This window comes from Rattus norvegicus, chromosome 1 (assembly GCF_036323735.1).
Source record: "Rattus norvegicus strain BN/NHsdMcwi chromosome 1, GRCr8, whole genome shotgun sequence".
Lineage (NCBI taxonomy): Eukaryota > Metazoa > Chordata > Mammalia > Rodentia > Muridae > Rattus > Rattus norvegicus.
The window spans coordinates 145,894,503-145,910,036 of NC_086019.1; the positions used below are offsets into that span (position 1 = coordinate 145,894,503).

The following is a 15,534-nucleotide window of genomic DNA, read 5'->3' on the forward strand; positions in this document are numbered from 1 at the left end:
TCATACTGTGCTTAGCCCTGGGTTTTTAGCCATTTCAGAGGAATCTGAGACTCCTTTGCAGAAAGTCCCCATATGCTGGGCTCAGTGGCAGTGCTTCTGGCTTAATTACCAAGAGGAGCCCTGGGACCTGCGTTTGGTAATTCTCCCTTGTGCTTCTGTTAGTCCCCAAGATGAATATCATAGATACCCCTGAGCTAGTTTATCCATAGAGAAAAGCAAGCATGTGGCATGCACTTTTGCCACGAAACATGCAAAAATAATGCAGCGTTCATCTCTTCCTCTCATATACCTTTAGGTTATCAGCTCAACTCTGCTGAGTGCATGGACATCCGCTTGAAAAGGGTAGTGCCTGACCACTATTGCCATTACTACCCAGAAAATGTGAAGCCCAAACCAAAGCTGAAGGAATGCAGCATGGATCCTTGTCCATCAAGGTTGGTCCACTTGCCCGTGCTTTTCAAAGAAACACATCAAACCCAACTGGGACACAGTAATACATTCAGGGACATCTGCTTCCAGTTCCTAACTTTTGATTACATCCTGGTGGCAGATCACATTTATAACCATAGTAAATAGGAGCTAAGAGACATTTGCTGATCTGGTCCCTTTGGGCCAGCTCTCTCATGTCATGGGATTATGCATACATAGGATCTTTATAATGAAGCCTATTGGGCACTTCTTGCACAGACATAGATCAGAGATCCATACATAGGTGGATCTGCCAGGATTCCATGCATAGTCCATGTGTCAGTCACAAATATCTCCCACTCACTATTTTAGCCTTTAAACTGGGTCACCCATTACCACATATTGGCTTTTGCAGTGTCCACATTTAACTCCGTATAAATAATGCACTGTGCAAAGAAGCAAGCGGTTTCCATGCCAAGGCTGTGCAGAAACTGCCCTGACACATAACTTAGTGCCTGCTCACTTGGAGTGTCTGTGGAAGTTTCCTGGCTTTCCTACAACAGCTTCAAAGTTCAGTCTAGTATCGATCCCCTGAATCCTCTAGCTGCCTTCCAGCTGGCCCCAGCCACAGTGGGCAAGTGTGCCTTGTTCACAGGTCGCATTTCCTGTCACTATGGTGCCCATTTCCTGTGATCTTGGTTGGACACCACTCTTCTCTGAGACCTTGTAAAGGACAGATTCTGGGAAGCAGAGAGGTTCTCTCAAGAGTGGGCTAACATAATGATGTGTGCATAGCACTAATACATTGTGTTAGCATAATGACACTTAAAAATGAAATAAGAGACTTATCTAGATGAAGAGGATTTTTCCTTTGGATAATATGCCATTAATTATTTTTACATTTTTATATCCAACTGGAAATGACTTAAATGAGCGTTTCTCTTGGAACCTGAAGAGATGCTGTCTGAATTTTGGTTGAGTAGCCTATGAACCACTTGGCATTCTTTGATTTTCTTATGAGATATCAAATACATGTTGGTCAATTGACAAATGTGTTTGTTTAGGTAAAAATGATACTTTATGATAAACCTGTATTAGTGAATGATCATGTATGTGGACGGATTTAGAAACTTCACTATGGTTTCCTTTGCAGTGATGGATTTAAAGAGATTATGCCCTATGACCACTTCCAACCTCTCCCTCGGTGAGTTAAATATTCTTTCCCTTTTATAAAGGATTCTAGGTGTTTTGAAGGAACATTATTGTTTCTTTCATAAAGTTAAAAGTCAACAGGTTCAGTACTGAGAAATATGTTTCTAAGAATAAAACGGAACAAGCTACCATTGGAAGGTTGTGTGTGGAGTGCTGTTGCCCATACCCAAGGCCATCGAACTCATCTGAAGCATTGGGTAGCGAAGAACTAGATTCGAGTTCCTCAACCTTCCCAATCCTGTGACCCTTTAATGTAGTTCATCGTGTTGTGTTGACTCAGAACCATAAAATTACTCTTGTTGCTACTTCATAACTGTAATTTTGTTGTTATAAATCTAATATAAATATCTGATACATAGGGTATCTGATATGCTACCTCTGTGAAAGGGTTGTTTGACCCTAAAGGTGTCTCAACCCATAGGTTGAGAATCATTGATCTAGAGCCATTGATTAGAAATGTGAATCCTCTCTGAAAGCTAGATAACGAGTATCTCTTCTCTTCTCTTCTCTTCTCTTCTCTTCTCTTCTCTTCCCCTCTCATCCCTTCCCTTTCTTTCCTCCCTTGCTCCTTCCTTCCTTCCTTCCTTCCTTCCTTCCTTCCTTCCTGCCTGCCTGCCTGCCTGCCTGCCTGCCTGTCTTCCTTCCTTCCTTCCTTCCTTCCTTCCTTCCTTCCTTCCTTCCTTCCTTTCTATTTCATTTCTCCTGTGGTCTAAGCTGGCCTCAGGCTCTACTTAGCTGAGATTTGCCTCAAATTCTTGATCCTCTTGCCTTCTCTCTCAAGTACTAGAATTATAAGCATGTGACACCATGCCCAAATAGTATGATTCTTTTTGACTTTGACTTTCTATGGTTCTCAGTAATATAGTCCATTAGTATTTTATAATTAAGGGCAATTTAAAGACCTGTTCACATTCTATATTCTAATTAATTCGATTCTCATAACAGCCCTTTGAAGGCTAAAGTGGGTCTATTATTTCCATCACAGAGAAAAAGAATCATGTTCAGAGGAGGTGAATTCCTTGTAGCCATAGTTAAGATTAAAGTCCTAGGAGTTCAAGTCTTGTGTTCTTTCAATGGAACCATGACTTGGTACAAAGAAATCGCCCTTTTGAAATCCATTGCATATTTGAGAAAAAGCATGCATCAAATAAATAATGTACTTTTCTTTGTTTGCTTTTGAGCTGGGAACATAATCCTTGGACTGCATGTTCGGTGTCCTGTGGAGGAGGGATTCAGAGACGGAGTTTCGTGTGCGTAGAGGAATCTATGCATGCAGAGATTCTCCAAGTGGAAGAATGGAAGTGCATGTATGCACCCAAGCCCAAGGTGATGCAGACTTGCAACCTGTTTGATTGCCCCAAGTGGATTGCCATGGAGTGGTCTCAGGTGAGATTTGAGAATATGTCACTTTTATTCAATCTGAGATTTTTCATGACTATTTGTTCTGAGTCTGAAACTTTACTGGACTTCATGATATAGGAAATTTGTATGTAGCAGGCTGAGGAGATGGTTCAGTGGATAAAGTACTTGCCACGCCAACATGAGAGCCAGAGATCAGCTCCCCAGAACCCATGTTTAAAAAGCTAGGCGGTCCTGATGACCTCCTGCAATCAAAGCACTTGAGAAGAAGAGACACGGGATTCCCAAGGCGTGTTAGATAGATAGATTAGACAGAATCAGTGAGCTCTGCATTCAGTGAGAGACCCTTCCTCAGTAAGTGAAATAGAAATCGATCAAGGACAATACTCCATGTTAACTTCATATTTCTACATACATGTATGTGTACATGAACACACATGAGCCTTCACACGTGCAAACATGCATACATACATTTGTATCCCATACACAAAACAAATGAATATATAAATAAATGTAGTTCCTACATCCAAAGAGCTCTAGAAGATAGGACAGTGGAAGAAAGGGTGAGAGGTCACCTCAGTGTAGGTAAGGATTAGGACTATTATGGATTATAGTATATGTAGAAGGAGAAAATGCCAAAGCCCTTAGTCTGAGATTCATTGTTGCCACTGCAATTCTTAACCCTTTTTGAAGATGATGGATTCTGAGCGAGCAAGAGCTTAGAGAGAACACAGCAGTGGCAGGTGGCCAAGAAGATACTGTCAAGCAAAGGCAAAATCGGAACAGAGCAACTAGAAGTTGAAAAGGGCACTGCCGGGTATAGAAAAACACTGGTTGTCATCATCCACCATCTCTTGCATCTTCTGCTTCCTCTTCCCCAATGATTCCTGAGCCCTGGGGCAAGGGGTATGCTATAGATTCTCCTTTGGAGTAAGCACTCCATAGCACCTTCTATCTGTGCCTTGAACAGTTGTGAATCTCCGTGTTAATCATCATATACTATGAAAAGAAGCTCCTCTGATAAGGATAGAGCGATCCATGGATCTAGGCGTTCATTTAGTCACAATAGGACTAGCCAGACAGTGGTGGCACATGTCTTTAATCCCAGCACTTGGGAAGCAGAGCCAGACTGATCTCTGAGCTTGAGGTCAGTGTGGTCTACAGAGTGAGTTCCAGGACAGCCAAGGCTAGAGAAATTCTGTCTCAAGAAACAAAAACAAAATAAAACAAAAAAGATGCCACAAGGAAGATGCACATACATATTGATCCATGTGTCACAGCCATGTGACAACTTGGACAAAAACCTTTTAAACTCAAGCCAGACAAAATTGCAGTGTGAAGAGAAGAGGTCTTGGAAAGTTGGTTTTCTTTAAGGGTGTGGCTACTGGTTGGACTGCCATGCTCCAGGGGCTGGTTACACACCTAAGATGGGCAGCACTAACTGTACTTGGTGAGTGTTTTTAAAACATTAGGACAAGAAAGTTGGTGGATATAGGGTGGGGAGAGTGTATTGGGCAGGAGTTGGTGGAAGAGAGAGAATATACTAAAACTGAAATATGTATTTATTTTAAAACAAGGCGGGCAAGAAATATGTGGAATGAAGAAAGAGCTTGATTCTAGGAACTGGTAAGCAAAGGTGAAAATACTAACCTGACTTTAGAACTGTGTTCTGATCCTGAGAATTAAGAAGCCACATATATTTTTTGAGAGAAATCATACAGTTGGAAGGAGCCAGACCTTTAGAGGTACGTAGCTTCTTAGAAAACATGAAGAGAACAGTAGAAAGAACAGAAGAGGGAAGGCATCGTAGAGATTTGAAAAGACCTAATGTTGAATTAGCTCTCTGGATTGAGGAGAGAATTGACTTCTAGAACAAATACAACACAGATTAGTCCAAGTTAAACAACCCAGGCACCTGCGTTGAATGTTAATCTCTTAAATTTCTAGAGAAAAATGGATAATAAATTTAAGTTTCTATAGCTCTTTTAAATGGAACTATGATACACATGCATTAATATAGTTACTCGACTGTTTAGTGTGTCAGTTAGCATGCTGGAAATAAAGAAAGTGAGCCTCCATTTCCCAAAGGCCTAGAATCTAGTTGCACATCCATACATGCAGATAGTTGTAACCCCATGGGCCTCTGTGGTTGGTCCTGAGTGGTGTGGCTTGTACATATGGTACTTAGGCCACAAGGTGAAGAGATACACTCCCACCCCTTGAAGGGTCGAGGGATGCTGCAGGGAAAAGGGTGTGCTTCCTTGGAATTGGAAGATATGTGTACTGGCTGGGTGGAGAGCCACTTGGCCTGCTTTGGATAGCATGTTAAATGTCAGCCTGGAGAACTTCATCAGCACATTTAGGGCCTTTTGTATCGACTCTGAATGCATGTTCCCTCTAAAAAGAAGTTGGGAATTTGACTTAGCCCTTTTCCTGTATTTAGGTTGACATGTTCATTTTTACAGAAAGCCTAATAGCAAAGAATATCATTTCCAATGTGTGGTGAGTGCTGACATTTTAAAATAAAATTGTTATAGCATTAAAACAAAATGCCGAGTGGAATCTAAATGTCATGCCCACTTCTGAGCCTTCCATCTTTTATAAATAGCAGCATGGAGATCCTTAACTACTTGATTTGTGTAATTCCCTTCTTGAGTTTGCTTTTCAATCTACACTTCTATGAATCTTTATCCTACAATGATATACTTTTTTGTGTTTTAAAGTCTCTTATAGATCACAATTCTCCAAGAAATTTCTATTCTCCAAGAAAATATGCAGGGTAAATAAAACCACTTCTGACCAGAGGGATTTTTCTTTCTTTTTTTAATTTATAACTTTTTATTGGATATTTTATTTACATTTTAAATGCTTTTCTCTTTGTTGGTTTCCCACCCACAATCCCCCATCCCATCTCCCCTTCCTCTGCTCCTATGAGGGTGTTCTCTCACCCACCCACACCTTCCTTTTCCTGCCCTGACATTCCCCTACACAGGGGCATCAAGCCTTGGCAGGACCAAGGGATTCTCCTTCCATTTGGTGCCCAACAAGGCACCAAATATGCAGCTGGAGCCACGGGTCTATCCATGTGTACTCTTTGAATGGTGGTTTAGTCCCTGGGAGCTCTGGTTGGTTGGTATTACTGTTCTTATAGATTTGCAAACCCCTTCACCTCCTTCAATCTTTTCTCTAACTCCTGCAAAGGGGACCTCTTCTCAGTTCAATGGTTAGCTGTGAGCATCTGCCTCTGTATTTGTCATGCTCTGGCAGAGCCTCTCAGGAGGTATATCAGGCTCCTGTCAGCGTGCACTTCTTGGCCTCAGCAATATTGTCTGGGTTTGATTTCTGTATATGGGCTGGATCTCCAGGTAGGGCAGTCTCTGGATGGCCTTTTGTTCAGTCTCTGCTCCACTCTTTTTCCCTGTATTTCCTCCCATTAGTATTTTGTTCCCCCTTCTAAGAAGGACTAAAGCATCCAAATTTTGGTCGTCCTTCTTCTTGAGCTTCATGTGGTTTGTAGATTGTATCTTGGGTAATTCGAGCTTTTGGGCTAATATCCACTTATTACTGAGTTCATACCATGTGTGTTCTTTTGTGACTGGGTTACCTCACTCAGGATGATATTTTCTAGTTCCATCCATTTGCCTATGAATTTCATGAAGTCATTGTTTTTAATAGCTGAATAGTACTCCATTGTGTAAATGTACCATATTTATTGTATCCATTCCTCTGTTGAGGGACATCTGGGTTCTTTACAGCTTCTAGCTGTTATAAATAAGGCTGCTATGAACATAGGGGAGCATGTGTCCTTGCTATATGTTGGAGAACCATTGGGGTATATGCCCAGGAGTGGTATAGCTGCTTCCTCACGTAGTACTATGTCCAATTATCTGAGAAATCTCCAGACTGATTTCTAGAGTGGATTGTACCAGTTTGCAGTCCCACCAGCAATGGAAGAGTGTTCCTCTTTGTCCACATGCTTGCCAGCATCTGTTGTCACCTGATTAGATTCCACTGGTGTTAGGTGGAATCTCAGGGTTGTTTTGATTTGCACTTCCCTGATAACTAAGATTATCTTTATTTAGATGCTTCTAAGCCTTTCGATAATCCTCAGCTGTGAATTCTTTGTTAAACTCTGTACCCCATTTTTCTTTTCTTTTTTTGGAGCTGGGGACTGAATCTGTACCCCATTTTTAATAGGGTTATTTGTCTCCCTGCTAACTTCTTGAGTTCTTTGTATATTTTGGATATGAGCCCTCTATCTGTTGTAGGATTGGTAAAGATCTTTTCCCAATCTGTTGGTTGCCGTTTTGTCCTAACAACAGTGTCCTTTGCCTTACAGAAGCTTTGCAGTTTTATGAGATCCCATTTGTTGATTCTTGGTCTTAGAGCATAAGCCATTGGTGTTCTATTCAGGAAACACTTTTTCTTCCCCACTTTTTCTTGTATTAGTTTGAGTGTATCTGGTTTGATGTGGAGGTCCTTGATCCACTTGGACCTGAGTTTTGTACAAGGTGATAAGAATGGATCTATTTGCATTCTTCTCCATGCTGACCACCAGTTGAACCAGCTTTATTGGTTGAAAATGCTATCCTTTTTCCACTGGTTTTAGCTCCTTTTTCAAAGATCAAGCTAGAGAGTTCTAAATGTCAATGTTCTCTGAAATTCAGTTATTCTTAAAATCTATTCTAACATCTAATCAAAACAACATAAATATAACTTTAAAATATGGAAAAAATATTGTACATAAAAAATAAGTTTGCTTTTGAATCAGCCTTTCTGGAAGGTGGAATGGGGTTCAAAAGGTTGTGCATATATTCGCTGCTGGGATAAGATGTAGGTTCGGCAATCATTTTGTTACTGGTCTTATAGGACATGATGTAAAGAGTTTTTCAATATCATATACATAAATATATTGCAAACTGATAAATTCAAGAGTGAATGAGTCAACTTTTCAGAAACAGGATGTAGGTCTAATCACACACTTTGTTGTGGAATTCGCTTGGTACGATTGTGAATGGCATAATGGACTAGGGATGTAGCTCAATGGTAGAGCGCTTGCCTAGCATGCATGAGGCCCTGTGTTTGAGCCTTAGTACTAAAAAAGTGCCATGATGCCATAAGAGATTTCCTTAATACCCAGTCTTTGTGGTGATGTGTATGCTAAGAAGAGCTCCAGAGGGATAGCCCACACTCAACAGGGCTGGGTAGAATTCTCTGGGAAACAAGGAGAGAATGCCTGAGCTCTGGAACACTGACTGATGTGTGGCAGCAGGGGTGCTGTTAAAGAATTCTTGGCCTCTCAAAAACTGGGGGAACCTGGACAGAGCTTCACACATATGCTCATGCATGCACACACGTATATGCATCCCCATATACAAGATTGTGTATGTTATGCACACATGTATGCCCACTCATATAAAGTAGATAGAGGGTTATTTACAAAAGGAAGGATTCCAGTGAGTGGGATGTGGGAGAGGGTAATGGGAGTGAATATGGTCCCACTCAAAGTGCATGGTTCACTTGGAATGAAAATGTCTTCATGCAAACTATTGCTTTGTGCAGTGAACATGTGCCAGTGAAACACTTTAAAGCCTAACCATTTAACGAGGCATCTACTCACATATATGATATCAAAGGCATACAGGCTCACACACACACACTATAGATATATACAGATATACTCAAAGTCTTTACTAGATTTTCACATGACTTGAAAACAATTTACAAGCAAGAGTAAGTGCCAAATTATAAATGGGTATTAATAACACATTGAATAAAATGCTAACAACACAAAGTCAGGGGAAAAATAATACTTTAGGACTTTTAACTGTCCATTACACTTATGCTGGTGTATCTCTCTCTCTCTCTCTCTCTCTCTCTCTCTCTCTCTCTCTCTCTCTCTCTCTCTCTCTCTGTGTGTGTGTGTGTGTGTGTGTGTGTGTGTGTGTGTGTGTGTGTGTGAAGGTTAAAGATCAGTGTTAGGTGCCTTCCTCAATCACTCTTCAGAGGTTTTACTTTCTGATAGAGTTTCTCTCACTGAACCTGGAACTCACTGATTCAGTGAGGATGTGTGGCCAGCAAGCCTCAGGGATTTCCCAGTGTCTGCCTGATTTTACAGATGCATCGTGCTGCCCCCAATTGTTGACATAATAATGATGGTGATGGACTCAAAAATCTGATCCTCGTGCATGCCTGAGGACTTCACTGGCTGAGCTGGCTCCTCCTCCTCAATGAGGAGTTCTCTCATAGTGTATGGCTGAACCATCCCGATGGTCTCCTTCTATGATAACAACTAGGCAAGATCACTGTGGACAGACCAGAGAATTTAAACATCTGGACTGCTTGGTGGATGTTAATTTTCTTAGAGTCATGGTCTAGAATTGCTTTCAATTTCACAGATTACTTTTAGAAATGTCTTATGAAAAGTGTAAGCTGTAGAAAGCCTGCATCAAGTTTCCATCATCTTTGATTTGAAGCACAGGAAATGCAGAACACTTGCTCTTCTTGCACGGTATGCTCATCTTAAATGCCTTTGAACTGAAAATTAAATGGAACTGGAGAGACGGCTCAGTGGGTAAGAGCACCATTTGCTCTTCCGAAGGACCTGGGTTCAATTCTCAGTTCCCACACAGTGACTAGAATCTTTCAAGCAATCTAATGCCTTTTTCTAGCCTCTATAGGCACCAGGTGTATGCAGAAAAGCATCCATATACATGAAACAAAAGACAAATCAAGTTAAATCAAAGAAAAATAGTGTAAGCATCCCAGAAAAATCGTCCTTCATCTTCTTCACACAATATATTATGTAGAGGTCTTTGTGTTTAAGCATCACGTAGATCCATAGACCCAGATAAAGTTACTCACTGGCTTCTCCCACCTTTTCTGAAAGTGCACAGTGACTTGTGGCCGAGGGTTGCGCTACCGAGTGGTTCTGTGTATCAACCATCGTGGGCAGCATGTTGGGGGCTGCAACCCACAGATGAAGCTGCACATCAAAGAGGAGTGTGTCATCCCCGTCCCCTGCTATAAGCCTAAAGGTAAGCACAAGGTGTTCTTGCACTGAAGTCAAATAGGGATTTCTAGCCCTCGTTCAAGACCAGGCAACTTCATCTAGTTATGTTGTCCCTGCCATCAAGAGAAAGGAAGATGGGAAGAAGAAAAAGGAGTGAAGAAGGGAAAGACGATCAATAAATGAGGAAGAGAGAAAAAGTCTACTATTCTCATGCCCAGAATAGCTCTTCTTGTCTTTCTTTCTTCTCAAAATGGGTGGGTGCCTATCCACTACATTACCCCTTGACAGAGGCATGATGGCATTATTGTATGTCACAGTGCATGGGATGAGCAAAGACTTCCTTGCCACTCTGGGACTGTGAGTATCTTTAGAATTTCTTACTTGGTCCATGAGGATAAACAGGCATTGATGACTAGCAAGTCTTGGGATTGCCACTTAGGTATTTGCCACCCCTCCCCCAATGACCATTTTCCTAGGCATATCCTTATGTCAGGTATATTCTTAAAATGGCTGACAAAAAAGACAGCTAGAGAGCTGGCTCAGCAGGTAAAGGTACTTGCTACCAACCCTGACTGCCTGGTTTCAATCTTGGAACGCATGTGATAGAAGCAGAAACCTATGACTCCTACAATTGTCCTCTGACATATGCATGTGTGCTGTGACATCCTGTGTACTCATGTTCAAGCGCACATACACACACACACACACACACACACACAAAATAAATAAATAAATACATAAATACATAAATAAATAGATATAAATGTGACAAAAGGAAATGGGAAAATATTGTTCTCAAGTCTTTCTAGAGATACTGCCTTAGTATTTTAGAGAAGATGGTAAAGTTCTTCCTCATGAATTCTCAGGTTCTTCTTTACACAGGTAGCCCTACAGTTAATCAGTGCACACGTCTTTGACTAAATCCATTGTATAGAAAGATCTCTTGTTGCCATGGCAAACGTACACAATCATGGCTTTCCCCATCTCAAAGCCTTTGTTTACTACCTCTGTCATTGATGGGCTTCCACTGACATTTTCTGTGTCTCTTATCTCCCTGAAGCATCTCCAATTTTCCATTTCACAACTGGATTAGTTCCCTCCTCCTGCCATGGAAGCCTGAAAAGACTTAAGGGAGCAGCAGCTGTCCCTTCCGTGCCCACGTAGATGGTTTTCATTTCCCATGTTAACAATGGAATTTGAGTAAGCCACACACAGAATCTCATCTTTCCACTTCACTGGGCTCTGCTATATTTGCTTTTCTCTACTAATTTATTAATTCAAGAGACAAGAAGAATTTATGGCAAACCGACTCTGATATTGTTGGAATAGTAACTTCAACGCACAAAGAGCAGAGAGGGTGCTGAGTTACGTAAGGCATTTGTGTGTTTAACTTTTGCACGTTGAGCCGAATTCAGCTATACCATGGGGATCGGCTTGGTTGTGTTTTGTAATATGGCTAATTAAAAAAATAGCAGGAATTTTATTCATTCCAGAAGCGAATGTACTGTGCACTTGAAAAGTAGAATCCAATGTTAATGAACAGTCAATGACAGCAAGTATCAAAGTCCTTAATGATCGATAGTAATTGCATTCATGGTTTATTTTCCGTTTTTTTTTTTCCTCAGAAAAAAGTCCAGTGGAGGCTAAATTACCTTGGCTGAAACAAGCACAAGAGCTAGAAGAGACCAGAATAGCCACAGAAGAACCGAAGTGAGTCCAGGGCCTTTTATGGGTGTAATCAGGGCACAGCCAGTTTACATGATATATGTCATGTTTGTACTCATTGGAGTTCAACGATACATTTAGTATCCAAATGACCTGGATTTACGGACTCCAGAGAGCCTGAGCTGGCTAGGAATTTTCTTTATTTCACAATTCAGCAGTCCTGCTTTGGCAGTATGTGTGAGAAGCATGGAAAAGATCGTGTTCTCTAACTCAAAGCAGACCCCTGCTCTCTTGCAGGGACAAGTGGGGTTCGTTCCTGGATGTGCACATGTGGTTTAGCCAAAGACCATCATAGTATTGTACAAATAAACCAATTGTCCTGAGCTTAAATCATGGCCAATCTCAGTAAAACTAATGATGTTGAAACACACCAGGGTGGCCGGAGATGAAGTCCTGGGGCTGGTGGGACACGGAGAAAGAGAATGAGCGTAGTACTGTGTGGACTAGAGCTACGGACCATCGCTATGAACCTTATGTCCTCCCTGTTTAGTGTTGGCATCTCATTCTTCTTTGTGTATAAATGTCAGGTTAGGCTCCACTCTCCAGGGCCCATCCTAACTCAGAAATCAACAGCTACTGTCTGCAGGCTATGTGGTGAGGCCCACTTACGATGGTGTCACCCGACTTGCAGAATCAAGAGCAAATCAAAGAAGCATTCTCGAGGCTGAGAGAGACCCAAAAAAAGTAAAAGGAAGCGAAGCGACCGTGAGGTGCCTAGCCCAGGCGTCCATCAGAAGAGCAGCACCCGTGCTAGACGTCAGTAATTGGACAGGACAGCTGATCCCACAGTGGGCAGTTGAGTCTGGAGTGCTGACAAGCTAGCTGCAAAAGCAATTCACATGTGGGACAGGAAGGAGGATCTCAACAGCCATCTGGCTCATTTCCCCGAGATGTCAACTCCAACCTGCATCTTTTACAAAGAGAACTGAGCAGAGAGGCAAAGCCTTGTGCAGGGCCTGCAGTTCGTAATGGTGGTTCCCGGCTCCAATTCTCATAGTCCCATAGGCCTGTTTCCCATTCCACAGCACCCTGGGACCCTGCTTTATAACTACTCAACGCCTTCTGCAGTGGGTGGAGGTCACTGCATCGAGACAGCTCACTGTGGTTGGATAACAGCCCTTTGATGTAACTCAAGTAGCTTCTAGCTCCATCCTCACTACCATATTTGAGCAGACACTTTCTCTCTTGGTCTAAAATATAACTTCTAACATCCATTTTCTGAAACAGACATGTTTGTGCCATCGTCCTCACTTTCCTAACTTTGGAGAGAACTATCACAGGTCCTGAGATCTTGGTATATGTTCTAAACTGTCCATCCTTCTTAGCATCTCAGCACCTTTCTCACGTGCCCTTATCTTCAGATCCCTTACCAACCTGCTCCTCTCATCTGAACACTCCCATTTGTCACTGTCCCCAAGCCCTAAAAGAACGTGTATTAACTTAGCTTCCTTCAGTGATGCAGGCCAAGAGCCTGCAAGTCATAGGTCAGTCTTGGGCCGATGCTACCACTATGGATGGAAGTGTGGATGCTGCAGGGTTTCTGAGTCAGAGTTCAGTGTTTGCATGGGATCTTCAGCCACACTGACCTATGTCCAGCAGGCTGGCACTGTCTTCCACACAGTTTCTCAGCCTCCCTTTCCCATCCCAGCAACACTCTGCTTGAATATTGTTTTGAAAATTTTTTTATTATAAAAGATTTCAAGCCGCTATAGAAAGGCTGCACAATGAACAAAACCCCAATGTGTGCACAGCACAGTGAGCCCTTCAAGGCTGCACTTGCACGATTACTACACCTCGTACTGTGCCTGCCCCGTGAGGACTGCCCCATCCCACTGACTAACCATAGTGTATCACATCAGAGCACATCTGCATCCTTCAGTGTTTTTCTCTCTAAAAGAGAAACAAGTTTTTTAAGATGTGGTCCTCTGATCACTTCCAACAAGCTCATTTGGGTTATTTTTAAGGTGTGATGAAGTGGGGTCTGGTGCCTTACGTCTATAATTGCAGCACTCAGGAAGCTGAGGTAGGAGGATGGCCACAAGTTTAAAGCCAGCCTGGGCTACATAGTGAATTCCAAGATCATTCTGAGCTACACTGTGAGGCCCTGTTTCAAAAATCTAAAAACAAGCAAATGAACAAAAGTTGTAATAAACTCTGAGTTTATTACATATTGCAAGTAGAGTGTCGCCATTGCCTTTCCTTTTGCATCAGTAATTCATTTTTCCGCTTCCTGTGGTATTACACTCATCATGCAAGGCTGGGCTCTTTAACCGTTTGAAAGCACTCAGTTCAGCAGCACTAAGAAAATCCACACTGCTGTCTGACCCATCCGGAGTGTTTTCATCATTCTCAGCATGAGCTGTGTTTGTGCAACAGTCCCAGTTCACTGCCTGGCCCCAGATTCTAATAATTTCTCTTCTGCTTTTTGTCTATGAATTCAGTCGTGAGTATCTTGTGATTCCTGCTGGCCTAGAACCCATGATCCTCTGCTTCCCAAGTGTCGCTGTACTGAGCATCACCTGCAGACTCCTCCGAGGGGGGAGGGACTGTGTGCTGGTTAGGTTTTTGGTAACATGACGCATGTTAGAGCCATCTGTGAAGAAGGAACCTTGACCAAAAAAAAAAGTCCCAACAGATTGGTGTGTGGGCAAGCTTGTGTGGCATTTTCTTGATTTCTAATTGTTATGGGAGAGCTCAGCCCACTGGAGGGCAGTGCTAACCCTGGACAGGTGGTCCTGGGTTGTATCAAAACAGAAGCTGAGTAACCTATGAGGTGCAAGGCAGTAAGCAGCATTTCCTTCATGGTCTCTGCTGCATTTTCTGCTTCCAAGTTCCTACCCTGCTCGGATTCCTACCTTGTACCTCAGTGATGAACCATTATTTGGACATGGGAACTTAAGCCCTTTCCTCTAATTGATTTTTGACCTGGTATGTTATCAGAGCAATGGAAAACAAACTAGGACAGGCTGTGAATACAAATGTTGGCAATAACAGGACAGGTAGTCCCTCAGGTCCTTTTAAAGTTCAGAAAGCACTGTTTGTATTAATGAATTAGTAGAGAGCAGTCATGGATATTCGATAGTGGGTCCCACCCATGTCTGCTCCAAGCCTGCATTTCTACCAGCCCACTCTGACTTAGATGGGGCTTCTTCTTCCCTAAAACCCAGAGCAAAGCTGATGTGTTCGCTGCCCCTGAAGGGTCTCCATGCTTTCCTCACTGTGTGGAACCCTGGGCTGCTGACACCTGTTGCTTGGCCTCTCCCCCACCCCTGCCTTCTCCTGCTCTGAGATCTCTGTGCCTTCCTCCTGGACAAGCATTATTGCCTGGCATCTGCTGGCCTGCTCTGGCTGGCTAGTGTGCAGCTTTTAGTGTCCTGCCACTTTTGATTCTATTCATTCCCTCCATTTCCAAACAAAACCGCAACACATCTCGGCTTCCAGCTCACTGTTTTATGGCCACTGTCTTCCGTGGTCTGGGATGCTTGCTTGTTGACAGTGAAGGAGAGGATGATCCCAGCTGTATTTCACATCCCTCGAGGAGAGCCTGCCAAGCCAACCAGGAAAAGACAAATACTCCCACCACTGTGGTTTACCAAGGGCGAGCTCTGAACTTACACAGAGAGTGGATGTTCAAAGGGCTTTTGTTTTAATTGGGAAAAGAAAAAAATCAAGAGTTTATAAGGCGAAGCCAAGGGAACTGCTGATCTGACCTTCCTGGCAGTCAGCCATGGAATGTGTTCTCAGTCAATATGGCTGTCGCTTTGTCATTTGTCATTCCGCTTTTAAGTTCCTCCCTGGAGCCTTCTGTGCTTCTATGG

The 15,534-nt window shown here is 42.6% G+C and overlaps 1 protein-coding gene across 3 annotated transcripts in view; it reads left to right on the plus strand.

Annotated features, from left to right (window-relative positions):
• The window catches only part of Adamtsl3 (ADAMTS-like 3), a 308,192-nt gene that overhangs the window by 196,499 nt on the left and 96,159 nt on the right, over positions 1-15,534 (plus strand). For all 3 annotated transcript variants that reach the window (NM_001107533.2, XM_006229477.4, XM_017589168.3), the window contains exons 11-15: positions 296-434; positions 1,562-1,612; positions 2,802-3,006; positions 9,869-10,016; positions 11,617-11,701. In NM_001107533.2, coding sequence (NP_001101003.2) covers positions 296-434; positions 1,562-1,612; positions 2,802-3,006; positions 9,869-10,016; positions 11,617-11,701 — 628 coding nt within the window. The remainder of the gene's footprint in view (positions 1-295; positions 435-1,561; positions 1,613-2,801; positions 3,007-9,868; positions 10,017-11,616; positions 11,702-15,534) is intronic.